Below are 26,309 nucleotides of genomic sequence, written 5' to 3' on the forward strand. Positions count from 1 at the left end.
ACATTTCCCAAGGATATAAGGATAAAAAAAAGTAATATAAATATAAATAAGAGAGAGAGAGAGGGGGGGGAGAATCTAATTGAAACCCTGCCAAGCCGAATGCAAAAACCTCGCAGGCTACTTAAATTTAAAGGCGGTATTAAAATTTCATGTCAAAGCAGGACACCGCCGGACATATCGCCATTTGGTCAGGACATCGCGTGGGTGCTAACGATGCCTTGTCCAACAGCTCGCCATTTGACATTCGCCATTCGCCATTTGCCATTTGCCGTTTTGCCAGCCAAATTAACGTCCCTGTCCTGGCCAGGCCAAAAGCAACAATCTCTGTGGTCAGAGCTCCTCCGCCCAAATGCGGTGCAATTTCATTTTGGTCTCCCTTCGGCAGGACCTTAATTGCCGCCTGCGCCATGGGTGGGCCCTCGGTGTCCCGAAACTATTTGTTTTCTGTATTTTTTCTTCTTGTTTTTCAGCTGTCGCATTTAATTCAATTTATACTGTGCTTGAATCTTTTCTGCTTCTCTGCTGCGGCTGGCTACCTCTCTGTGTTTATTGTTTGCACCACAAATTAATATTTATAGCTTTGGGCATTTGTTTCGTGCTGAATCATTCGGGCCCATATAAATATAGTAATTTTTATGCAAATTAAGTGTTTGTCACGAGTTTTTCAGTTTCCTAATTGCTGCCCAGGGAATTTCTCACGCCCACACAGCAAAGGGAATAAAATGGCAAGGGTTGGTTTATGATTCGTGCCTCACGGCAGTTTTTAGAATTTAGTTTGATTTTGGAGTTTCAAAAAGGATTTAACTTAGTTGGTTTTTAATTGACTTGAGCTAGTTTTTAACATCATAAGTCTGCCCTTTTGGTGAACCCATTACCTTTCCCTATCTAAGGACTCTGGCCAGCTTGGAAATATACCTAATTGGCCACCCAGTGACTCCATTGCTAATCAGAGGCCATCAAAATGCCCAATCAACTTAACACCAATTTTATAGATGCACCTTTCGACCTCGACACGTTGGCACTGTCCGTTCCACTTCTGCCACACCAATTGGCGGTCAATTATGCCCCAAAAGCAAAGTGGGCCAAAGGTCTTGCCAAACGGATTTTTATGGCCTCACACACGCAGGAGTAAAATAAAAAAAAAGAAAAATAAAATGTAATGCTGGTCGTAAAATGACCCCTCAAATGTTGGCCCAAAGGTGCGAACGATGCAGATGATACGCCAGGTCGATTTAAAGCCCAATGAAATCAGGACACGGCGAGAACATATGGAAATATATAGGAAACTGGGAGGGAAACATATGTTAGCAGTTTGCCTTTTGCCTGGAATAAAGATAAATTGAATGTCCGCAGGACGGGGGAAAGTGCACGGCCGGAAGACAACCTAAAGCGAGGCAACCGGAAGGCCAGTCACTGGCGAAAGTTTTTGTGTTCTGTTTGAGCCCTTCACACGATAATGTTGCCAACTTGCTGGGCCTGCTGCAGACGCAGACGATGATAAAGTCGCGTTAAGAGCCAAGACAAGCGCTGGCAAAACATAAATATTAACGGAGCGCGGAAGTGACAGGGCCAGGCAGCCAGTAATGGCAACAAACGATGCAACAGTCAGAGGAGAAGGCCAGGAGGATGCCATCTTCCCATCCCAAGAACAGGAAGCGAGGGACTCTCTCTGTGTGTGGGCCGCAGCACGCACACACATAAAACCGAACCCATCGACCCCGCATCCTCCGTGCCAGTAGAACTCCCAGGACTTGCGTCAAAGTAGCAAATTACGGCGTATCGTAAAAACGGCAGCCCAGACTACGTGCTTTGTTTCTATTTCCTCGCTTGTCCTCGCAGCATGAGAAATGCTCTGCCAAAAACTTTCGTGGATGTCAGCAAGGCTGGCATCCCTATATTTATGAATACCGCTGTGCGAATGGCAAGTCGGAACTTAAATAACTTGGTTTCTACTTGTCAAGTACTTTAAATAGTGTGTTTGTGAAACTAAATGTGGCTTCCTCTTGGAAAGATCTCTTTGGGGAATTGGTTTCAGGACATTGCAGATATCCTTGAACTATATAATTACTAAATGAATCTGTAATAATCTTACTTCATGTGCAAATGATTTTTTACTACGATTTAAGATTTAATCCTCGCCTATCTACGCTATTTTGTAGCCCCATTAAGTGCACATCCACGGTGCTTATCCAACTATGCAAATGGCTGTAGATATCACACATCGTTCCCCCATGATCCCTGCTGGTGGGGTCCTGTCAGTCACAGTCATAAAGCCAATGGTTCCAGCAAATAAACCGCCTCTTGAGTAATATTTAAAATTTACATAAAACTGGCACGCTCTATAAAATGCCAACCAACAACACCAAAAAAAAAGTAATAATACAGAAAAGCAAAAGCAGAAAACATCACCGTTTGATAAGCCAAAGGCGTGGGGAGGGAATCAGAGAGGTTAGGAGGGTTGTATTTGCATTGCGTTAATGGCAGCTCAGTTGCCAGTTTTAAAAGCCAGTCCCAATTGCTCATGTGTCTGGGCTGACTGGTTGCCACTCTCCCTCTGGCCTCCTCCATTCCGATGGGGTGTGTGATGATGATTTGGTCGAGTGTAAAACACATAGCCCCAAGCTTTCAGGGCGGCCATTTTGTTTTGCGCTGTGGTTCATAAATTTCTGGCCTGGCTCTGTAGTTGAAATTTATGTCTGGGCTTTTTTCGGGCTCTTGCCTAATCACAATGACGGGGCGTATACGTAATGGCGAGAGTGTAGGTAGCCGAGGAGAAGAGCCATCTGCTGGTTCGTCGTTTCGAAACGGACAGGACACCCACTCATTGTCTCTGGGCATCAATTTCGACCCTTTATCGAAGAGCCTTAACTCTGTGTGGCTTTTGTTTTCCGTTCGCCTAATGCAATTCTGTGGCTGGAAAAAGGCAAAAATGTGTTTACTGGGGCTAGTATGCTCGCGTAATTCAATTTCAGCTGGTGGATGCTGCAACAGCCGGATGCTTGTGCTCCTTTGGCAGCCACGTCGCATCGAATTCAATTTTCGTTTCGGTTTCGGATGCCGCCACCCGCGAGGCGACGACGTTAACGTGCGCAATTAATTCTGTCAACAACAGGCTCTAACAGGACTTCTCCGAGAATGGCTTGTGGCCATGGTTTTTGGGCCACGTTTTTCTACGTCGCACAATTTGCAATTTAAATGGAACACCAGCAAGTAGCAGCAGCGGCTAACAAAACTGACATTTCAACTCTTTTTTTGGGTTTAGCCAACTCCATGGCTTACTTTGACTTTAATCCAATTTCGGGGGACCTTTCTTGGAGGAATAATATAACTTTTAATGAGCATGGCTTGTGATTTGGACGATTGTAATCAAGTTTCACCAAGGGTGGCAGTATCCTTGAAACTTTCCCTCGCGGCTTTTCAATAAACAAAATTACTCAACTTTACTGCTAATGACATTATCCAATGTTATTTTGCCCCTTTCGCAGCATCCAACACGACCGATACATACAACGCAATCCTTTAAGTGAAAATTCACACATTTGCCATGTTGGCTGGGGCTGTACGTGACAGGAAAACCTTTTACTTACCCAATTTTCATGCCCAACGGCTTTCTTAAAAGGTTTCTGACTTTATCTAGAAATGGCTGTCAAAGTTTCCCATGCGAAATTAAAGTCTTGCCTTCCAGTCTCACCACCTACCACTATTTCATGAAGCATTTTATGGCTTGAATGATTTTAACCAGCAGCAGGAGTACATTTTTCTTTAGGGGAATATCGATTTGTCTTTTATGTATGTGTATTGGCCAGGAAAGTGGATAAATAGGAGGTATTTCCACTTGCTGGATTGACATACCGGAGTCAAAGCATTTCTTAATTAAATGACGACCTCAGCCTGTTGTGGCCCTTTTGCATTAGATCAGGGTCAACTCATCCTGCCATATTGCATCTTTCATTAAATCAGCTTGGTGTGAGTGTTTTGTGAGTGCTGCAATTCATTCATTCATTCATCTGTGACTCAGCACATCGAAATATGTGTGTGTGTATGTGTGAACGTGGGTTGTGCAACTTGGCCGTTAATTGAAAATCGCAAACGGCTTAGTCCTTCCATTTGACTCTGGCTCTTCAAACAGTTTGCTTTGTAATTGAGTAATGAAATATGCCAAGTCACAACAGCAACGAAACGAACACAGTTTCGCCTGCATAACAATTAACAGAGGGTGAAGAAAGGGGGGAGGCGGAGTGACAGTGAGAGGGATTGCTGCGGAAAGTGTGCTAAAGGTCAACACGTTGCTGCATCGTGGCGCAGTCCTTGGATGCTTCAACGCAGGCTGCAGCAGTTGGGATTACGCGGCGTATGAGCAACATTTGCTGCCAAGTCAAGATGGTACCGAAAACTGTTGCCTACTTACTGGGGCTGTATTTCTTAGAACGACTATTGGGTTAATATTTTTATTGATTTCTTTGAGACATTAGCTTTTATATACCCATCTTTCTGTTAAGTTGTGTTAGTATTAGATTTTCCTTCGTTTAAGAAGGTTCTTGATTCCGAATTGCAATCAAATTATCCTTTTTATTAGCCCATATCCTTATAAATATTTCTGTGTATTCCATTATTCGTAATCATTAATTTGTCCATATGGTCGCTGCAATCAACTTTATCCCTGTTCAACTCGAAGGACGTGCCTGTTTTTGCCGTATTTATCGAGCGCAATAAACCATTATTATCTCATCAGTCGCAGGCGTAACCTCGTCAAAACTAATGCTCCAGCCATATGTTCCCCAAGTATTGGCTTTGCCACAAGAACAGCAAATACAAATGCAAACAGTGCAGCACGCTGCATTGAGTGGCGGAGCTCACAACATGGCGTATACTTAATTAGCCTTATAATGAATGCCATGTTATGTAAAAAGGACGCACCAAGGAAACTGATGAAGGCAGCTGCTTGCTGGTTGCTAGTGCCTGTAGAAGTTGACGATCCTTGTTGCTGTTTTGCCATAAACAAGTTGCTGGGCTGCGAAAAAGGGGTGCCTAGATATAACGTAGAGCTTCGCCTAATTGAATAAAATTTTCATTTGCCAATGATGTTGTTGTTGTTGTTGTCGTGCGGAATCGGTTGGCATAAATTACGCATGGCCACTCCCCAACATTGTCGCTCCATTCGTAAAAACCCACCACCCACCCACCAGTACATTCCCACTGACCTTGCTGCATGCATTTTGTTACATTACGTATACGCGATGTGTGCCAGCTTAGACTTTTATCTTGGTTGCCCTTTGTAAGTTGTACGCCAAACGAATACTGTTGTTTTGCCATTCAGTAGGGTTTGTATCACAGGACACGGGCTGCCGCGCGGCTACCGTGTGGCATTTTCATTGGGTCAAGGTCAGAGCACGATTTGCATTACTTTTCGATTTGAAAGTTTCACCATCGGTTGGCTACCTGCAATTCGATACGAGACAATTCGATTCGTATTGTTTATCAATACGTGGCTGTCCTTGTCTGTAAATTGCTACATAAATATCAGCAAAAATAAAGGAAAACATCTACTCACAATTCCCCCGTTGAGTTGATTTATGTTAAGAAATTGTTTTTCTTCGCTCAGCTTGAGATTTACGAGTCTCTATATATATATGTATGTATGAATGTACGGTATGGCCCAGTGGGTCCGCTTGAGCGTGAACTTTGGCCTTTTCTTTTGCTTTCATGTTGGGCGCCCGGTCCTGTTTCGCATTTGTAATCATATCCTTCGGCTTAATTAGAGGGTCAGGTCAGGAAGCATTTTAGTTTTGGATGGGCGTTTCGCAGGCCTTTTGTGCCTGCTTTGCTTTGGGTCTGGCCTGGCCTGGCCCAACACGAAATTATCTAATTAATTTGCCTAACACATACAAAATCGCTGGCGATATACATCTTCATTAACTTTTGAAAACTTTTCATTCTTTTTGCAGGTAATTATCCCGGCAACGAACCAAATACCCAAAGAAAATGTTGTAAGAAAACGGAAGGAGGAAATTAAATGAATTTATTAGTGTTTGCTAAGCAGACTCAATGGGTAACAGAAAATACCAGTCTCAAGCTAAAATCGATTTATTTACTTAGACTGTTTTCATTTAATTTACTTAATTGAAGACCCTTCTTTGATTTCATTTCATTACTTATATTTTTATTTATTTTTGCTTTGTACTTTTATAATTTCCTTTTAGACTTCCCAAGTCATCTTCCCTGGTTGATTCTTTAGTCACCGAAGCCACGTAAGTTCATTTCGTTTGTATTTTTTGTATTATTATTACTTTTATACTTTCGTACTTAAACCTAATTAGAAGCCATTATCCAACTCCTTGAGCCAGCAAACACAAAACTATGGTAGTTACCTTTTTTAGTTGTAATTTTTGCAAGGCCGTAAGAGGAAAACTTTGCCTCGCAGTCGTAAAATCATTAACACAGAAACTTTTTCTCAAACTGAGCCGTGTCCACGCCCATTTAACCCACCAAATGGTATAAAGCTGAAGGGGCACAGAAAATAAGCAAAGGGCTTCAACCATAATCGCCGAGGGAAGTCAAATACTCACACAAATTGCTTGCCCGCTGGCTGTGAAAGTTTAAGTGAGCCAACGATGTAATACCCACACACTCACATGTGTTGTAGTATCCATGTATAGTGACACATTCGACAGGACTCGCGGGTCCTTTGGTGGTGTTGTAACAAAATGCAGGTTGGCAAAGCTGCTGGCAAACACCAATCGCCGTGGGAAACTCGAGTCGCAACCGTAAATGGTCGCCCACGTGTTGAGCATTAAGTTGCCATTTGTTTGGTCCGACGCCCACCACCCCTTCCTTTGATATTCATTTCAAGTTAATTCATCTCAATCAGCTTAAATATCAAGCTAAATAATTCATTTGCATTTTCGGGGCGTGCTCTTGCTGCGTATAATTAATGCGCATAAAATTCCCAACACTTTGCACCTTTTTGCTACCAGTTTATTTCCGCCGTGCGCCCTTTGGGCCGTCCTCTGGTCCTTTTTGGCCATCAAACACACACATATACCACACCCCCAAAATACACTTTTTGATTGAGCGAAAGACATTGCAGTCCAGGAGCCAAAGCCCCCTGGCAACAATTGTCCCGAAAACCTTTGCCCTGGGATGTTTATCATTTTCAGGGGCTGTGTCGTCATTCTCATTAAAATCGGATAGGGTCAGCGATGGCTATAAATAAATGTGTGTATAACCCGAAATCGTTGCACGAAACGGTTAATCACGAGCCAAAAGGGATATCCTGCCATTGAGGAAGGACAATTGTTTGACTGTCTTCTATTTATAACAAAATTTCAATCAAAACCCACACTTCTGTTGCTAGAGCTCTTGTGTTTCTGGCCATTGAAAAAGTGCCTCTGACATCCTCTGAAATCTATATTTTTCAAGGAGAGGAGAAAAGAAAACATCTCACAGCATTGATAGCTTACCCAAAAAAAAATATTGGAAAAAATAACAAAGCTTTTGTATCAAGTTTAAAGCTGATAGCTGAGTTCTCATGAGGATATTAAATTTCATTCCTTTTTAGTTTAGTATAACAAGTTTATCTAATTTAATTGCTTTAAATTTAACAATTTATGTTAGAAAGTATTATCCTTTCTGATAAATCTAAATGGTTTCACCATAATGCTATAGGATGAGCATTCAAGGATATATATTTCCCCATTTGGCTACACTTCGTTGTACCACTTTCCATTCAAAATCCAATACTCTTTGTTGTGGCAATCAAAATGGAAATCCAAAGCGGCCACAATTGGCATTTTCCGCAAACGTGCGTGTTCCTGCAAATGAGAGATGTCTTGCAGACCCAGAAACTGAAACGAAAAGGAATTTCGAAGAGCTGGGTATACACACCTGTCGGTCCACCTGTCAGTTGCATGCAGAACTGGGGTTTTCTTCTTTCCATCTTTCCTATTTTTAGACCCGAGCCGTCAACTTTCAGTCTAATTAACCTTGCTCATCTTGATTATCTTGCCCCTGAGAGAGGGGCATTTCAGTTTCATTTCGGAACTCTACTTAAAACGTTAAAGTGTTGAATCTCTCACCTAATCGTAATACTTTTATGTTGCTCCTACTCAAACAGCTTTCCCTCGACTTCGCTTTGATGATTATGGATCTTTGTCGTATTTCCAAGCTTATCGTTGTCGTCCTTTTAAATGGATATGGCTTAGGTTGTCGTTTTCCCTTAATGTTTAAGCCACGGTAACTGCGACAGCCATTAGGCAATCATATTAAGTGGTTTATACGACGGCGGAACTGTGGTCTGGGCGCTTAATTATACAAGTATGATTATGTCCAAACGTTGGCAACTATTAGAGTTTATGGTGGCGTGCAAATACCAAACTGTTATTTGCCATTGCAAGTCCCGTGGGGACAAGTACATGTAATTATGGTAAACAAACTAAATTTCAGGGCGGGATCTGCTGTTATATACCAAAAAGGTCAGACTTTATAATCAGCTCAATGTTGATTTATTTTCGCCGCCTTTGTGGGCAAACGGATTTGGCAATGAATTACCAATCTCCCCTTCGGCTTGATTCCGCTGATTGAGCCAATTCAAGGCACCAACGAGTTTCAATCTCTGTTAGCCAGTTTGTTCATCAATTTTCGCTTTGAATAATTAATGCTCGGCATTTTGCCTCGGCCTGGTGCTTTCCATGAATATTTGATAGCGCACTTTCAGCCAGATATTTATGTTTGTTCAGTTCACTTTAATTGAAAACAAAAAAAAAAACTCGCAAAGTAAATAAACAAATGTGGGACGAAAAATAAAAGCAATTTGAAAATGCGATATGAAAATAGAAATCTGCTAAGCATGAAAAGTCAAATGTCACATGGCCAAATCGTAAATAAGGCGATGCCCAGAACGAGGCGGGTAATCGTGTCGATGGATGGATGACTCACGTTTATGCCGGCGTTTAATGTTGCGTTCATCTTTTATTAATAGCTACACACATGGCCATGATTATGTAGATGGTCCGCCCGCTGTGCTCTTGCATCCTTATATCCCTACATCCGTGATCTGCCATGCTACCAATTTCCCGCCAGTGGCTGTTTTCCTGTCTCGCTTTTCAGGAGCAGGCTTATCCGCCTTCTGTTTACCTGCTTGCTGGTAATTTGTCAAATGTGGATTTTTCTCGGCGTTACTTTGTTGGCTGTTGCGCCTCTGACAGAATGTGGCATTTGCTAAATGGCGAGGGTAGGTTTAGAAGTATTTTAAATAAAAACTTTCAGCTGAGATCATTTAAATAAATTTCAAGTTTTTTACCATCTTGGATGAAAAAACTTAAAAATATTCAGTGCCCCAAATAGTATGCTATACTTTTAACCATATTTCTTTGTTGCAGTTGGTTAGCAAAAATCAAACTAAAAGCTATTTCTGGTATACCTACACTTTATTTTCACTTAATATAAGATCATATAGTTAATCCGGACTTTTAAAATTTTATGAAAATCCCTAATTATAAATGAAATAGCTCAAAAACTAGAAGTTATTTCCAGATTTATGTTCCTACAGACTAATTATTATTACCAAAAGTCAGCGTTACTACTGATATAGCTCCCCCTTAAGAGTAAGCCTGCCTTGCTGGGGGTTACTGATGAAAATGATGATGGCGGAGATTCTTTGACGGCAACTGGAGAGAGAGGGGGGATAAGAATGGAAGCTCAGCAGGTGCCTTTAGCCGGGTATCATTTATTTTTGCTTTATACACGCATTTAGCTTTACTTTCTTTTGCCTTTTCCCTTCCCCTCCCAGCGAATGTAATAAATTTCCTATAAGCATTATCTTTAAATACACGGCCATTGTGTAACAGAAAGGGAAGATAACAGGCAGTGGGGGAAGATGGAGGGCTCAACATGACAACGGATTGTGTTGCCATGGTCTTTAGTTATTGGCCCTTCAGTTCTGGCCGTGTTGCGTGTCTTGTTCCGATTCAGAACCTTTGAAACTGGATAAATCTCCGCTTGGCGCCAACAAAATCTCAATCCAATTAGGCTTGCGAGTTAAAGGGGGTAAAACGGCTGACTCTACTTCATAGTACTCCAATTAGCAGGCAGCTACAACAGCTTAAATGGCCAATTCGTTGAGAGAGTAGGAAAAAGTGTACGCGACCAAATGGAGCAACTGCAACAGTTGACGCCATTCTAAGCTGACAATGCAATTTTCGCATCAGAGCATTTCGGGGCTCAAGGGGGGTTTCTAAAGGGGGTTCGAAAGTGTCAAGCTTGGTGGCAAGCACACAAACACCCAAATCCCCACCCCCAGCTTTCCCTGCTCTTTTCTTTTTTTTTCTGCCACATTTGCACTTCTCCATTTGCAGTTGCAATTGCAGTGGAAACCTTCTTCTCTCCTTCCCAAAGCCACCCACATCTCTGCTCCCTGACAGGCTGCAATTTACATAAGTGCCATGTGCGTTGGTCGTTGTTTTGTCATACAGTTTTTCGAAGGGTATCGCACCATGACTCCATGACATTGTTGCAACGAAAAAAAATAATATTTCGAAGAGCAAAAATTCTGAAAAATATGTTCTGCAAAATTCTAAAAGGCAAAATATGCAACAAATTTATGTGTTAAAATGTGAAATATTTTCTGGTCCTTTCTATCGTTGCATCACTGTAATTGAATACGTTTTGCTGTTTGCATATTCCACATGTTTGCAGATTTCCAAAGCAAGGCATTTCACTGCATTCTGCTTAAAAGAGAAATGTTTCTGATATCTGTAGAATAGAGAATCTCAATTAATTTTATACAATTTGATTAAAGACCTTACGAACCTTGCACTTGTTTACCCAACTAAAAATAATGCCATATTGAGAGCCTGCATCAGGAATTGTCTTATGGCCATAACTGAAATCGATTGCCGGCGCCAGAAAAGCCAATTAATTAGTTTTCACTGGCCTTGTTTACCCTCTGGATTTATGATGAAGATGTCTGGAGAATTGAGGTCAGCCTCCGGCATAGAAAATTCACTTCACTCCTTTTGTTTCTGCTGATTTCTGGCATTGCGGCATGTCGTATTTCTTGTTCTATGTGTTTGCCGCAGCGTTTGCCCAAACTTTTATAATTAAAACTTTTCACGGCAAAAATCTGGCGGGAAGACAAAAAAAAAAGAAAAAGTTTGCAGCAAAAAACAAGAATGGTTAAAAAACAGCAGAAAGTCGATGCGTGAATGCGTACCATATAATAATAAAAGAGTAGATGGAAATTTATGATATTCACTTCATAGCGAGAGGGCAAGGTAATTCCGCAGGAAGTAGATGAGTGAGCCCTTTAAGGAGCCCATCTCTCAAGTGAATGTCCAACCACTTATCGGTTTGCTTGTGCTAAGTTATGCAATGCCCAAATGGGAATCCTTGGAGCCATAAATAAGAACGGAAACTGTTGCCGCCGCCGCTGCTGTCGCTGTCAGGTCAGCAGAACTGCGTAAAAGCCAGCCTCTCTCCAACCCCTCAACCTTCTCATTCTGTTAACCAATGACGAAGACATAAATCACAAAAGGGAAGTCCAGAGGAAAAAAAAAAGAGAGAAGGATCCCTTGGACTCCGGCCAATTGCTAATGATAAGCTCCATGGGCAAGGCAATAGCCATTGCTGGAGTGTATATATACACCGATATGCAATAACTTTGCCATTGAGTTTGCTCCCTAATTGGGCTGGCCAACATGGCGTATGCTTGATATGGCTCGACATATGCTCCCTTAATCTCTTGACCCACTTGGGTAAAAATTTAATTTCCCCCCACAATTAAGTGCAGTTGTGAAAAAAACATAAAGGAAAAGCAGCAAAAAAATGTAATAGCTTTTGACTGCAGTTTTAATCGATTTACGGCTGCGATTTTTTACTGCTGCTCTGATTCCGCATCGCTGAGCACTCACACAGAACGGGGCGTATGCGCAATGCCTGTCCACTATTTCGCTGGCCTTGCCCTGTCATAATGAAGCATAATGCATATGGATCTGAAGATATAGATATAGTATATGAATATATATATATAAGTGAAGTCGCATTACTCGAGCGATTGAAATCCTTTGCTTGTCACTGAGAGTTTTTTTCTATATCCCCTCATAGCTGAGCTTGATTTTTTTTCTTAGCGGGAATGTGCGCGTGCTATATGTGCAGTACCATATCATCTATATCCTAGGCACAGAGGGGGCGTGTCCTTCCTCTCATTCCGCGTCAATTCCCTGCTCCTTGTACCGCCGCAGGCCGAGAGCATTCAATATTGCAATATGTGCATGGAATATTTGAGCGAGAAAAGCGAAGAAGAAAAAAATGGGAAGAGGGCGAGGACGAGTCTCCAATCGATTGTTGTACTTGGCTGAATAAGACCCTCAAGGCTCAAGTCAAGCTATTTTATCACATTTTCGATTTCCTAAAACATGAAAACGTTTTCTGCAATTCCAATTTAGTTTTTTTCTCTATTTTTCGCGATTTTCTAAGAACAAATCAAAAGTAATAATAAACTTTGGGAAATTCTACAAATGTAATCTCATTGATGTCTAACTTGGTAACTGACTAACGATTTAAATAATTATAAAAACAAACAAAACTTTAACAAATTTAAAACAGCTAACGAAACAAAACAAAAAAATTAAACTCAATCTGAACTTGACTATGAAAAAAATACTAGTTTTACTGGGCTTTTTCTTTTGCTCTGAAAAGTTAAAAAAAAATGTTAAACTGCATTTAACCTTTATCTTATTACCAAAATTTGATTTATAAACTTACAATGTAGTACTCCAAAGGTGCCCGGCATAGGGGACACGACTGGGCCGGGCTCTGTTTGTAGACCTTGCACAGGCAGCTCTTGCAGAAGGTGTGCCCGCACGGTGTCTTTACCTGCCGACGAAGTCTTCCTAGGCACACGGGACAGCATTCCAACATCGATTGTTTTGTTTGTTTTTTTTGCTTTGATTTACTTTCAGTTTCCATCTTTGTTGTGCTGTTTTAGTGATTGACACAGCGCCGCCCTGGAGCTATGATGTGTATGGCAAAGCCATCTCCAATGGCATTCTGGTCACAATGCCTCCTCCCAAACAAGCACACCACATGTAGTCAGTAGGGCTGTCACGTATCCAATGGGCTTGTCAGCGGGATTTTATTTATGACAGTGTAAAAATGGTTCAATGAATCGCACAGGACTATCAACGCAATAGGAAAGATTTCAAAAAAGGGTGCTTCTTGCAGGTTTTGTTAGTTTAATAATTAAAATTGAAAAGGAAATTATAGAAAAAATCTTCCAAAAGTTATTCTTAAATGGAACTTAAGAAAACCCAACGAATTACCCACCATTTATAAACCTAACCACAAACAGCAATATATATCTGAAAATATATTGATAAAACTGTTGCCCAGTGAGTAAATAAAGTATCGCCAAGGAAATCAATTAGTTGTCACCCTGTATGGTAGCCTTTATATGTATGTGTAAGCACGAGCGGCTGACAAGTGGAGGCGCCCGCTTATTGTTTGACATAGTACATTATAGATTTTTATCAGGCCCTTATCCAGCGCCACCCACATGCAAGCATTGAATATTGTCAAATTAGGGCAAAGATTGATTGTCATTTTGTCAGTCAGTCACTCAATCGCCAAGGACTAAGGACTAAGGACCCCCTAACTCCCCCAACTAATGCTTGCCTTTTGTTTCATTTTCATTCATTTTTTTTTTTTTTGCTCTTTTTGCAGCGGATGGTTGGGCAGTGCCAAGGGTTGGTTGGGAAACGCTTCGATACCGTCGATGCCAGCTATGCCATCGATGCCATCGATGCCAGCAATGCCAGCAATGCCGTCGATACCATCGATTCCGGGACTTCGCAAAGCCGGAGGAGCTGAAGGAGCCGAGGGCGCCGAAGGAGCCGTCGGAGAGGGAGGTGCTGCTGCCAGTGGAGCCGTGAGTGGTGGCGAGGATGACGACAAGTCGAGGTATATTAGGTATGGGTGCCAGCTTGACAATGACGGAATTATATACGAAGCAGCCGCTAAAAAAAAAAAAACCATAAAATTTATGAAATGAAGATGAGAAGCGCGTTTGTACTTTAGTTTCGTCTTCGGTTAACCTCCGTTTGAGCCATCCGAAGTTTTTGTTTTGGTTTTTAGCCTTTTGTGTTCAACTTTTTCGGTTGCCTTTTGTTTCAAGTCGTATGCCAAAAAGTTTTTCTCCTCCGAAAGGAAAGAACACGAGCTGAGGCTTAAGTTTTCCTTGGTTTTATTTACAATTAGTTTGCCTAACCGAAAGTTGAAGCCTTTTCCACAAAATTTACTTAAATACTAACCAATATACACACGAGTTTCTCTAAGAACTATATTATAACTATTTTACAATTTGCCTATATACTCAACATCAAAAGGAAACTCGTTTTCTTTCATACATTTAGTTTCTGATATTGTTGCGCATTTCCACTTAACCAATATATATTTATACTTACCTATTTATTTAATCTACACGATTTTTCTTGTGCTGGTTCAAGTTTCACTTTTTCACATATTAATAACTTATTGTACAAATCAAAAAATATGATCTCTGTCTCTCTATAAACTCTGTTTAACTCCAAACCCTATCTATCTTTTCCATCTGTTAAACAAAATACAACATTTTAAAATCGGTTCAACGTTTTTGTATATATCAAGGAAGAAGACCTGAAATTGGCTTAAAAAAACAAACACAAAATTTTGTCCCTTTTAGAGAGTTGGAAGATATTTAAAGTTTCTTGATTTTAATCAGTTTACAAAGTTATTAAGAAATATCTGAAAATGGAAAATAGTTACTCCACTTAATATGAAAGGTAAGTTTCCCATCATTCCGACCCTAAAAATGGACACAATTTTTGGTAAAAATAATATAAAAATCAAAAACTGAAATTACCATAACTCATTTCATTCAGCTCATGATCAAGTACAAAACCATTTGACTATATTGAACCACTGAATAGTATTCTTCTTAAACACCAAACACATAAGCCATACAACATACATTAAGCCGTTCCATCTATATCCTTTCTAAGCTTTCAAAGAACATATTTCATTTCTATTAATTTGTCAAACGCGTCGAAATCAAAAAGAACAAAATGTTAAATCTTCATTTACTCTAGTTAAATATTTGCCCAAAGTATCAGATTCCATCATTATTGAGCGGCCCATCGAACCAGGTCAAGGAAACCGAGTCAAAACCCACCAAAAAAAAAAACTATCTGGAAATCAAGTCCTTTGGCTACGTACAGTAGATATGACAAGCTCAACCCTAATTGTTGTTGGTAGATGTGTATCATTGTCATTATTTCGATCATTATCAGTGTCATTATCATTTCCCTTTTCCCTAAAAACCAAGTTCATCTCGCTGTTTTTTGCTGTGTAGCTCTCCTTCTGTGTATTTTTTTTCGTTTTCCTGGCCTTGTTTAATAATTATTTGTAGCAGCTAAGTTTCCCAGCCTTCCCCTGTTTGCTAAGTGTCTGTCTTTCTCAAGGACCAACTGAAAAGAATCCCTGAATTGGGAACAGTATGAATTCATGATGATGATAATTAGTCCTTGCATGACTTCTAAGTGTGCTGCCTCCCATTTGGTATTTACTTCTTGATTTCTCTGTCATTTTTATTTGGTTCCCCCTGTAGTATCCGTTTTTCGGCATCATTCATCCTGACATTCATATGAGATTCGATCATACCATTTTGCATTCACGAATCAAACTGAAAATAATACAATATAAATCAATAGCTGTATACAAAAACATGAATACGTGTAAATATACATAAGCGTTTTAAGAATAATCCAATATTAAGTTTAAAGGAGAGTACAAGAAAGGAATTTAACTGAAATACATCAAAAGATTAAGAAGCCTCAAAAGTTCATGGTTTTTGCAGTTTAATATTGAGAACTAGATCCTTGGTTAAGAGAGACAGAACAGAAAGAATTTGATATTTCAAATGTTGCACGCTTAATTGCTGTTAATGCATGATTACCTCATTTAGTAAATATTTATTAAATATTATAAATGTTTTTCAGTGTATTTTCTTAGTATGTTTTTTTGGCTTGCTGCTTGCTGCATGAATTTATCTTCGAGCTTAACACAATAACTATATGATTACACTAACGAAATTGAAATGACAAAACTATTCACCATCACTGTTTTCTTTTTTTCTTCCCTTAAAAATTACATAACTGCAGCGCCACGGAGGGCGCCGACTCGCATCCTGCATCGGGCGGTGGCACACCCACCGGCGACGAGGGTCAAATCGGACAGGGTAAGGGCGATGAAGTCAAAAGTACGTGTCACACTTTGATTGGTAACCAAATTACAAGAGACAACTTCAAACACATTGTGCTAAATGTCGAATCAATGTCAACTCAAATTGCCAATTCAAAAAGATTGAGATAGAAAGCGGTGACAGGTTACTAACCCCGAGTTACAAGTAGTTTCAAGCAACCCAGAAATCCCGCACTCAATTCCCCTCTCCCCCTTCTAGTAAAACGTTTGCTTTGTAGTCTAGTTTAGTTTAGTTTCAATTTGGTAGCAAAACCCTCTTCTGGGTTGATTGCCGTTGGTGGACTAAAAAACTTATCGCATCCTGATTTGAATGTATCCGACAGTTACCACAAAAGTAACACAGCAGGCCAAGCACTTTGGGTCCTTCTTGTCATCGGCCATCAGCAAGGCTGGCAGCAAAATCAAGGAAACAGTCAAGGATAATGTGAGTTCACTGCTTGCTTTAAGGAAGTGAGAACTTATTTAATTTGCGAATATTTTTAGACCATTCTCGACTCGTTCAACAAGGAGCAAGAAGCCTTCATCAAGGGTCAAGGTGGTGTGGGCAATGGTGCAGCACCCTGGATTGGACATGCCAATGAGGCCAAGATCAAGGAGGAGATTCTGGGCCTGTCACAGGATCGACGCAACTTTGTACGCGCCCCGCCCGCCGGCGTGGACTTTGAGTTTAGCTACGACACCGCCTATCCCACGGCCATAGCCATTATGGCCGAGGACAAGGCGCTCGAGACGATGCGATTCGAGCTGGTGCCCAAGATGTGAGTACAGTGCTTCATCCTATATCCATGAGTAATTTGCTAATTAATATATTACCAACAGCATCACTGAGGAGAACTTCTGGCGGAATTACTTCTACCGCGTCTCACTGATCATCCAGGCCGCCGAGTTGGGAACTCTGGGCGCCGATGGCGTCGGTCAGGCCTCCAGCGGCGAAGATGGTAAGTTGGTTGTAGCTCCTTCCCCTCGATGAAAGCTCTGGAAAATAGTTAATGCAATGAAAATGCAGGATAAACAGACTGTCTCGCTCACCAAACACTCACACTCGTTACTCGCGCGCTCTCTATCTCTCTCTCTCTCTCTCTATCTATCTATCTATCTATCAATCTTATACCTGTATCTGTACCTATATCTCTATCTGCCAACGAACTCTGTCTATCTTTCTCTAAGTCTAAGTCTTTCATTTTTTTTTGTTCACTTTAGCCACACGCGCCTGTTTAACTTATGATTTCCTCTTAGTCCTTTTCACACACGCTAGCTATCAAAAGTTTTCCGTTCTCTCGCTCTCTCTTCTATAACTCTCTAACTCCTTAAACATACCTACTATCTCTCGAGTCTCGAACTAACTAACTTGGCTAGCGTCTGTACTACACCGCCTAAGAGTATGCTCAAGTCTTAAGTTGAATTTGAACTCTTTGATTTGTAACCGTCCCCCCACCCACCACCTGCACTGGCTTATACCGTCGAGGACTCGAGTCCTGATTTTCGGTTCTAACTCACTATCCTTGACAACGCTCATCTCAATCGCGTCTCGAAGCTCAATTTGAAAATCGCTCCACGAATGTCGCCAGCCGCCCAGCGCCTCACTTCAAATCGTTTTACTTACTAAATTTCCTCGTTTTAGTTAATTAATTATATTATTTTATTATTTTTATGATTTCCAAACACGAAATTCCATTGTGAAAACGAACTTTGACCATTTGATATTGATTCGAAAAAACCAATGATCAGCCAATGAAGTGGCCACTAAAGAGAGCAAATCGAAGACTGCCGAACCAGCCAAGAGCGATTCAAGTCTGAAAGCCATTGCCGAGCAGCCGAAGGCCGTGATAGAGCCAAAGGTTGGGGAGTCCGATGATGTGGCTGCCACCAAGTCGAAGGCTCGTTCTGCCGGCAAAGAGCTGGGCCAGAAGATCTCTGAATCGGAATTCGTTTCGGACGACTTCCAGGCCTCCAGCGAATCGGACTTGGCTGAGATCCAAGACGGCATGCGCAAGTTGGGCATCGATAGCATGACCCAGCAGGCCCTAGCCACGACTGATGGTAAGACATTCTTATTTATTTTAGTTTTTATATTAGTTTTGTTATGATTGTGTGAGTTATTTTTATGTTTGTTGAGTTTAAGACTAACATTATTTGTACATACATTGGCCCATATGAAATTGATCAAACGGAATTTCATTGGTGTTCTGGTTAACACGACACATTCATTCATACACCTGCCACATGCCAAGACATAAGAAAACCTCAAGTGTACGATCTATAGTTAATATTGCTTAGTCAGCGAGCTAGCTTTTAGCTCTGTATTCATCTAGTTTCTAGGGTTCTATCAATCAAGCAGCACTCATTGCCATTTGAACACAAAATAATGTCTCTGGTCTGAGTCGCGTTGTTTTTTGATTTCCTAACATCTCTCATATAATCTATTTTGCAAACAAAGCCACACATGAAAGTAAATATACTCGTATCTATAGTTTTTTGTTATACAAAAAAAAAACAGAACAAACATTCTAAAAAACAAACAAACAAACAAACAAAAATGTGTGTACAAATCAAGTGTAAAAACCGAAACAATTCTCTTTTTTCTCCTCTGCTCTGTTTCTTTCTTTTGTGTAAATTACATTTTGTATGAAAATCGTTTTTACTTATTATCTATATAAATATACGACGACCAACTCAAGCTCTGGCATTTAATTACTAAAGCGAATCTATCAATTGAAAGTACTATTAAACCAATAAACCGAATCACATAATAAATAAATATAGAAGTAAAGCAACTAATGGATAACAAGAGTATTATAAATTATATAAACGAATATAAATATTTATATCCTGGATTAAACCAAACTCGAACTCAAACTCGACTCAAAAGTTTCGTTTGCCATTTAGCAAATTACAAAATATAATATATACTATATATATATATGTATCATATGGCATATAATTTGATTTCAAGCATAAGTATCGAATAACAAACAGTTTAAGAAAGAGTTTAAAAGCCACAAACCAAATTTCAAACAAGTTGAGTATGACCAAACTGATCAAGAAATTCTTATATACTAACATATATCCTATTGATACAACTTTCGCTCTCTCTCTCTTTGCAATTTCGTGCTCCTTTTTATTCAATTTGCAATTCAAGTTCATTTCTTTTAAAAACCAAAATTAGCTAGATGTAATTTTCGTTAACCTCCTCTCTCCTTCGATCCAACTATATGATTTTGCCTTTTACTTTTACACATTTCTCCACCATGTTTAAACTTTAAAAAAAAAAAAAAAAAAAAAAAAAAGAAATATATATTATATTCCAAACTGGCAGCGACACAAAAATGAACCTCCTCTCCTAGCAATACACGAAATTTTCCAAAAAGTATTATTACCATGACTATTTGATGATGAAATTTGTATGGGAAAACATTTTTAACAAAAACATTTATTTTTCTTCATGTATTTCTTGATTTATTTACGAATCATCTTGCAGAAGATTGAATGGATTAAAACAAAAACAAAACAAAATGATAAATCTAAATTTTGAAAATGCAAAAAAAAAAAACATACAACTAACAAAATAAACAAGAACAAAATTATACAAAAAATGAAAAAACAAAAAGAATACTACAAAATTGCCCACAAGAAAGAAAAGAAATTGTTAAGCGAAACAAAAACAAAAACAAAAAAGTACTACAACAAACAAAATTATATAAATACCTATAAAGATATTCACTTGACAACAATGAAAATTTGAGTTGAAACCCAGAAAACGCATTATTTATATAAACCGAAGAAAGAAAACCCCAAAAAATGTTACTAAAAATGACAAAAAACCGAAAAACAAAATTTTGTGTGGTAAGTTAGAAATTGTTGGTTGAATAAAAGCAAAAAAAAAAAAACAAAAACAAAAAAGTGAAATATTTTACAAATTGCAACAACGTTTTAGTTGTGATATTTTTTGGTTTCCATGTTGGTTTTCAATTGCATAACGTTTCCGTTCAGCAATATTGTATGTAAATATTATCCTACAATCCAAAAGTAGTTGCAATTTCAATCATTTCTCCCTCTACGCTCCTGTCTGTGTCTATCTAATCGTTGTGTATGTCTTAGTTCGAGTATATGTGTGTGTGTAAATTAATTAGTAGACTTAGTCGAAAAACAAAGCTTGATTTTTAGTTTTAGCATTTCCATTATAGTTTTCATTGATGTGCGTGCGGTGGATAAAAAGAAAAACAAAAACCAGCTGAGGGCAAGAAGAAAGAAACCTTTTATGAACATTTGGCGCTTCTTTTCCAAAAAAAAAAAACCAAAAAACTATATGCTTTTTATACTGCACAAAATATATAAAAAACAAATTGGGGATCACTTTTTCTAAACCAATAAAGTCGAACTACTTTTTTTTTGGACCAACTCACCACACAAAATCAATGAACAAAAAAAAGAATTTAAAAAGTATTGAAAATCTCTGGCTAAAAAGTAAAAAACTCAAGATGCCGCAGATGACTCAGTTTCTTTCCCCTGTTTCTCTCTATCTTTACATGGCATTTTAAGTTAATTGATATTAAAAAATAACCTTTTGTTTGCCAGCTTATAGACAAAACTTATATTTGGCAAGCTTCGTCGATTAATAGGTGTGTAAATAGGCATAATTCAACTATTCAGTTTGCTTGCTTTTTATGCGTAAATGCTGTAAATACACACAGACTATGATTTTCGTTGTAAACATTTTGTGTTAATTGATGGAGTGTGAAACAACAATAATAAACCTAAACACAAATTGGTGTTCCGGGACTACAAGCAAGTCATGGACTGGGTAACCTTTGGGTGCACGCTATCCGTTAATTAGTGCTAGACTGAAAATGGTGTACCTACCCTTATCTAACTCATAAATATTGGTTTGACTTTCTTAATTCGACTAAGTAAAAATAACAAAACAAAAAAAGAAATAAACGAAATTTTTAAAACTATTTTTGTAGACGGCTATTATTCAGTTACGGTGCGAATACCCAAACGTATTACAGTGTGTGAAAATCTATGTCTTAGCTATATGCCCAGAGACTAGCCAAAGGTAAACGTAAGCGATGATGATTGAACTGAGAAAAAACCATGTACTTGCTTGGGATGGTCACCTAACCACAATTCAAATGCTTGCCTAGACACCTTTGATACTAAACCTATATACCTATTATATATTTTTATATATATATATATATATACGATATGTGTAAACCATGTATGCTAAACCTATTATATCCTTATATAAGCAGATATCCGTTACGACGCTGCTAAGCCACGCAAATTCTAATCGATATTCTGCTTGTTGCTCCATCTTTTGCCAGAGGAACAATGGGAAAAGGATCTGGAAGCTGAACTCAAGGACTACGAGGTGGTTGACGAAGGTGGCACTGGAGGAGGAGGACACAAAAAAGGCAGGCAGACCAGCAGCGGCGGCGATGACGACGCGGAGGCGGATGAGGATGAACCGACAATATCTAACTTGCGCACACGCTCGACTAACAACGATTGGGAGGAGTACGCCGATTTAATTGAGGATACCGATGATTTAAAGTAATTAAGAGCTTATATCGTAGTTTCTTCTAAGTTGGCTCTAAGTTTATAACTATCTTTACTTTATCTTTCTTTTCATTCCTTTCCAAACTTGTTTCCTCCTTGATTGATTACCCTAATTATTGTTATAAAATAATTCAAATACAACAACAAAATACAATATTTGAAACCACAGAACTTTGAAGTGCCTAAAGCGCACGATGTTGGGCTATCCATGAGACGAGGTCCCAGTTCCAGCGCTCTTCTAGTGCCGGTGCTCCACAATCCCAGACATATCCCAGTGGCCTTGCCTTGGGGTGGCCTATTGGAAAAGTTGGTTAAGATACTATATCCCCTCCCAATAACCCATTACTACACACACACATCCTCTCAAATATTGGTCACAAAGCAAAGCGTTTTATTCAGTTACCTTCCGACATGATATAAGACACTAAAAGCAAAAGAAAACGATTTAATTCAACCTTAAAGTTTTAACCTAAAGTAAAAAAAAAAAAGGAAAAGAATCCCCAGCCAATCTGGTATTCAAATGTATCTATTATATATTATATTTTATTTGGTTGACACACCGAGTGGCAGCGGTAGAGAGGAGGAGTAGAGGAGGGAGTCGTCGGTATTACTTGCCAATTGTTCAGCACACGAAATCCGAGATCTGGCAGTCAGTATAACCTATCAATAAGTACTTATATAGACACAAAACTATGAATGCAGGCTAAACGAGAAAACTGGCTAATGCTATAGATGATGCAGATCATATTTCAATATAGTGACTAAAATTGAGTAAACAAAAACAAGCTTCAAAGGGAAATTTTGTTATTTATATTTATAAATAAATTATATATAAATATATATACACATATATATATATATACAGATAAATTAATGCATTTGAATTTAATGTGTAAAAATTATTATAATAAAAATATAGATATAAAATATGTAAAGATACGAAACACTCAAAGAAAAACCATTAAAGTTTAACAAAATTTGAGTTGAAAAAAATCCTCAAAAATGCTCTTTTTTTAGAAACTTGCAAAATTGAAATACAAGCGAAATAAAACCTAGTAATTCCATTAATTGAGAGCAAAAAAATAACATTCAAATGTATTATTTCTCCCTCGATAGTTTATAGTTTATAGTGAAAACCAAAACAAACAAAAATATATTAAACATTGAATAAATTATCATTAATTGATGCTTAAAGAAACACGTTGAAAAATAAATAACAATGCATATAAAATAAAATACCAATTGTTTAGCTCAATTTAAGGCGCGCCAACAAGTTTTCTTTTCCGAACATTTTTAGTTCGAATCAAACTTCTTTAGGATCTTTTCTAAACAACTAACTCTCTCACCTTGCTGTTCCACTAAAACGAGAAAACGAAAACACGAAACTTCCTTGAACGAAACTAAAAACAAAATGCCAAAACAATAATATTCTGAAATTGGACTTGAAAGATCAAGAAACTAAAAACGCAATTAATAAATTACAAATAACAAATGATGAAAAGTAAATGCAATTATAAACAATAAGCAGTTCAAAACCTTTGAAACAAATATATACACATATATATATTTATATATATTTCACTAGACAAATTTTTATGCATAAACTAAAAACAAAACAAATTCTATATTATCAATGTTTTTGCTCTAAATGTCTAACTAATTGTTAATAAAACCAAAATAAAATTATTTTCTGCAGACAAAACGTTATATGAGAAATGCTATGAATGTATAATTATTTGTTAGCAGTGACAAAATATATCTAACACACAAAAAAAAAAAAAAACACAAGGAAACAAAAGTAAAAAAGTAAAAGTTATGACATTAAACTGTATATTGTACATTTACTTTTAAAAACAAATGAAATGTATTTACACGAAACGGCATGGAATATGATAAACTAAAGAAATTTTAAAATTTATATTTACTTTGTGCGTTTTTAAACATGTTGGCGACACAATGACAAGCAAATTAGTGCATAAACCGAACTAATAATAACAATAAATATTAACAATTAATGATAATGTAATGATGTTGACAACATATGTATTTTACAAGGCAGAACAAAACCCAACCCCGAAGATCCCAATCCTCACCGAATCCCCCCCAAAAAGATATATCAAACAATCCTGCATTATCTCTCACATAGAAACACATTTTTTATTGTCTGCAAAACAGTTTATTATTAAACCGAACCGAAAGTAAAACAATTAAATTAATGTTTATGAGCAAAGTTTGTTGAGCAGCATTCCATTAATATAACATTGCAAAATGAAATAAAATATATGTATATGTACTAATTAAAGTATATCACCCCCGAAACGGAAAACCCAAAAAAAAAACAAAAAACAAAGTATAATTTAGTTGTTTAATGATTGATACTATTTAGACCCAAGAGGATGCCCCCGTAGCACCCTACGGTTGCAAGAAAATAGTCAGCAAGAGGCAGAGACACTCCTTGATATACCATATGCCATAAAACATTTTCCACTCAATGTAAAACCAAGCGCAGAACGTGGAGTTTCTCTGACCAGAGAGAGCACCCTGAAAACTAAGCACAGCAAACGGAAAATAAATAAAACATTTTGTGTAAAGTTTGATGACAGACCGAAGACAACAACAACAGCATGAACACATACGAGTATATACATAATAAAAATATATATGAGAACAATTTAACGAGATTAAAATCAACTAAAGTAATAAAGGGAAAGTGTATAACTATTAAAACTAACGAAACCACAACTTCTTTCATTTCGATTTTCGCATATTGCATTCAATTTATTCACAATAATTTTCCATACATAAATTACAGGATCTAACACTAAACGGGTTAAATAAAACAAACTTTTGAACAATACACAATGAATTAACAATGGACGTTAATAAGCACGCGATTGTGTGCCAACGGCATGCCAATTAAATAATTTACAATATTGCAGTTTGGTTAAAATCGGGAAATCTCATAGGTGCCCTCATATTTGCGGAGCAAATACCTTCAAACTTGAAGCGGGATTTGGGATTGGCGTCGGTTTTCTTACGGCTAGTAACACAATTTCAATGATTTAAAGTTGCCCTTCCACCCCGCACTAATTACACATATTTAGCTAGGTAGATTGTTCTTGGATACGGGTCACTACCGAGGACTTCTTCGGTGAGGCTCGGAACGTTCGTATTGGATGCTCTTGAATCGGCTACTCGCCTCCAGTTGCTGCTGCTTTAATACCGGCTGACCACGATTGACTAGGTCCTTCCAAATCATGGTGAGTAAGATGAAGAAAGCCCCTACAATCTTGTTTAGAAACTCGATTAGCTTAAACACAATTGGCGTGACCGTGTGTGTGAAGCGGCTGAGCTCAAACAGAAAGCGCACAGTAAAGATGCCCAAGAACCGAAGGGCTACGACTGCTCCACCCAAAGCAGAGAAGATAAGCAGACCTAGAAACCGAATGGTGCTCAATATGTTTCTCTTGTTGACATCGTTGGCCATGAAGTCGTAAACGGTTTGTTTTACTCCATCTCCCCACTGCTGTAGCACGATCAGGAAATCGTTGAGGCCAAGCTGTAGTTGTTCCGTCACTTCGACCGTTTTAGTGGAACCTTCACCCGCTGTGATCGCTTTGGTGGTGCTACTCCTGTTTAAGGATAGTGATCTCCTTGGTGTGGCAATTGGTTCAGCCTCTACAGGTCGGACCATCTTCAGTTTGAACTGGATTTCCTGGTCCCGGAATCGCAAAGTCTTGATGCTAAACCAATACTCTCCGAAAGCCAAGTCACTGGTCTCCGTCCAGATGCAGGTCTCCAGTTGACCTGGATCTGGTGTGTGTTTATAGCTTCCATAACTGCCGCTGGTGATACCCACCCACATATTGGGTACAAAACGTCGGTAAAACCTTTGCAGCTGGTCAGCACTAGTATGCAGCATCTTCTCCAGCTCACGTTCGCTACGCTGCAGCACCACCACGTCCCGGTAGTCGCCAACCTGCTCTACAAAGCAGCGCTCCAGGTAATAACCGCGAAAGAGGCGGGATTTGTACAGCTGCTTAGTTAGGCCCTGCATGGCCAGTTCTTCGGGAGGCACAAGGCGTCCGCTCGCCTGTGGCACCACCGCGCTGGATACCATGGAATACTGCTAATGAAACCTTAATTATTGATCAGCCAATAACCTGCAGTGACCCTTACCGAATGATAGTAATTGGACTTTGTTGCAACCACTTTCGCCGCTTAGTCAGCACCGTGCTTTGTTATTGTTTGCCTAGGCAAAGTGCTAGTCGATGTTATGTGATTTAGGTGTCAGCTGGTATTTAAATTTTATTTTTTTTATAACCGAGCATAATGCACGGTGGCCTTAGGCTTAATGAGTCAAAAATTCATACATTTAAACGAAAACCAGGTAGACAAAAATTAGGCAAGCAGCTGCTAGGTGTCGATAAACGATAACAATAGGGTTCCCACCGGCA

General features: G+C 38.8%; 4 protein-coding genes across 22 annotated transcripts in view; 1 reads left to right on the forward strand and 3 right to left on the reverse strand.

The window, feature by feature from the left end:
* LOC108116317 (synapse-associated protein of 47 kDa) overlaps positions 1-24,588 on the forward strand; it is a 28,837-nt gene extending 4,249 nt beyond the window's left edge. For 2 of the 18 annotated variants that reach the window (XM_017228109.2, XM_017228108.2), the window contains exons 3-11: positions 6,201-6,248; positions 13,717-13,962; positions 16,191-16,288; positions 16,614-16,714; positions 16,774-17,048; positions 17,110-17,228; positions 18,019-18,330; positions 21,618-21,846; positions 22,022-24,588. In XM_017228109.2, the coding sequence (XP_017083598.1) occupies positions 6,201-6,248; positions 13,717-13,962; positions 16,191-16,288; positions 16,614-16,714; positions 16,774-17,048; positions 17,110-17,228; positions 18,019-18,330; positions 21,618-21,846; positions 22,022-22,064 (1,471 nt within the window). In that variant the 3' untranslated portion in view covers positions 22,065-24,588. Of the gene's footprint in view, positions 1-6,200; positions 6,249-13,716; positions 13,963-16,190; positions 16,289-16,613; positions 16,715-16,773; positions 17,049-17,109; positions 17,229-18,018; positions 18,331-18,968; positions 19,798-21,254; positions 21,597-21,617 lie in introns of those variants that run through there. The other 16 variants (XM_017228110.2, XM_017228112.2, XM_017228111.2 and 13 more) reach the window with 16 other exon arrangements.
* On the reverse strand, positions 12,208-12,382 carry LOC121530183 (the record flags this gene model as incomplete). Its single annotated transcript, XM_041818788.1, is given in 3 exon segments — positions 12,208-12,237; positions 12,240-12,302; positions 12,305-12,382. Coding segments are annotated over 3 exon segments (171 nt in total), but the record flags the coding sequence as incomplete, so codon positions are not given.
* LOC121530182 (E3 ubiquitin-protein ligase TRIM68) lies at positions 12,235-13,672 on the reverse strand. Its single transcript, XM_041818787.1, has 2 exons — positions 12,760-13,672; positions 12,235-12,685 (listed from the first exon to the last, which is right to left on the reverse strand). Exons 1-2 carry the CDS (start codon positions 12,961-12,963, stop codon positions 12,644-12,646), a joined length of 246 nt encoding a protein of 81 aa, XP_041674721.1. The 5' UTR covers positions 12,964-13,672; the 3' UTR covers positions 12,235-12,643.
* A 15-nt stretch (positions 24,589-24,603) lies between the features above and the next one.
* LOC108116319 lies at positions 24,604-26,285 on the reverse strand. Of its 2 annotated transcripts, none has more exons than XM_017228125.2 (2): positions 26,032-26,285; positions 24,604-25,978 (listed from the first exon to the last, which is right to left on the reverse strand). In XM_017228125.2, the coding sequence occupies exon 2, from the start codon at positions 25,970-25,972 to the stop codon at positions 24,986-24,988; it is 987 nt and encodes a 328-aa protein (XP_017083614.1). In that variant the 5' UTR covers positions 25,973-25,978; positions 26,032-26,285; the 3' UTR covers positions 24,604-24,985. The 2 variants fall into 2 exon arrangements, with proteins under 2 accessions (XP_017083614.1, XP_017083615.1); XM_017228126.2 differs by having other exon boundaries at positions 24,604-25,981.
* Between the last annotated feature and the right edge of the window lie 24 nt (positions 26,286-26,309).

This window comes from Drosophila eugracilis, unplaced genomic scaffold (genome assembly GCF_018153835.1).
Source record: "Drosophila eugracilis isolate 14026-0451.02 unplaced genomic scaffold, ASM1815383v1 contig_367, whole genome shotgun sequence".
NCBI classification, from domain to species: domain Eukaryota; kingdom Metazoa; phylum Arthropoda; class Insecta; order Diptera; family Drosophilidae; genus Drosophila; species Drosophila eugracilis.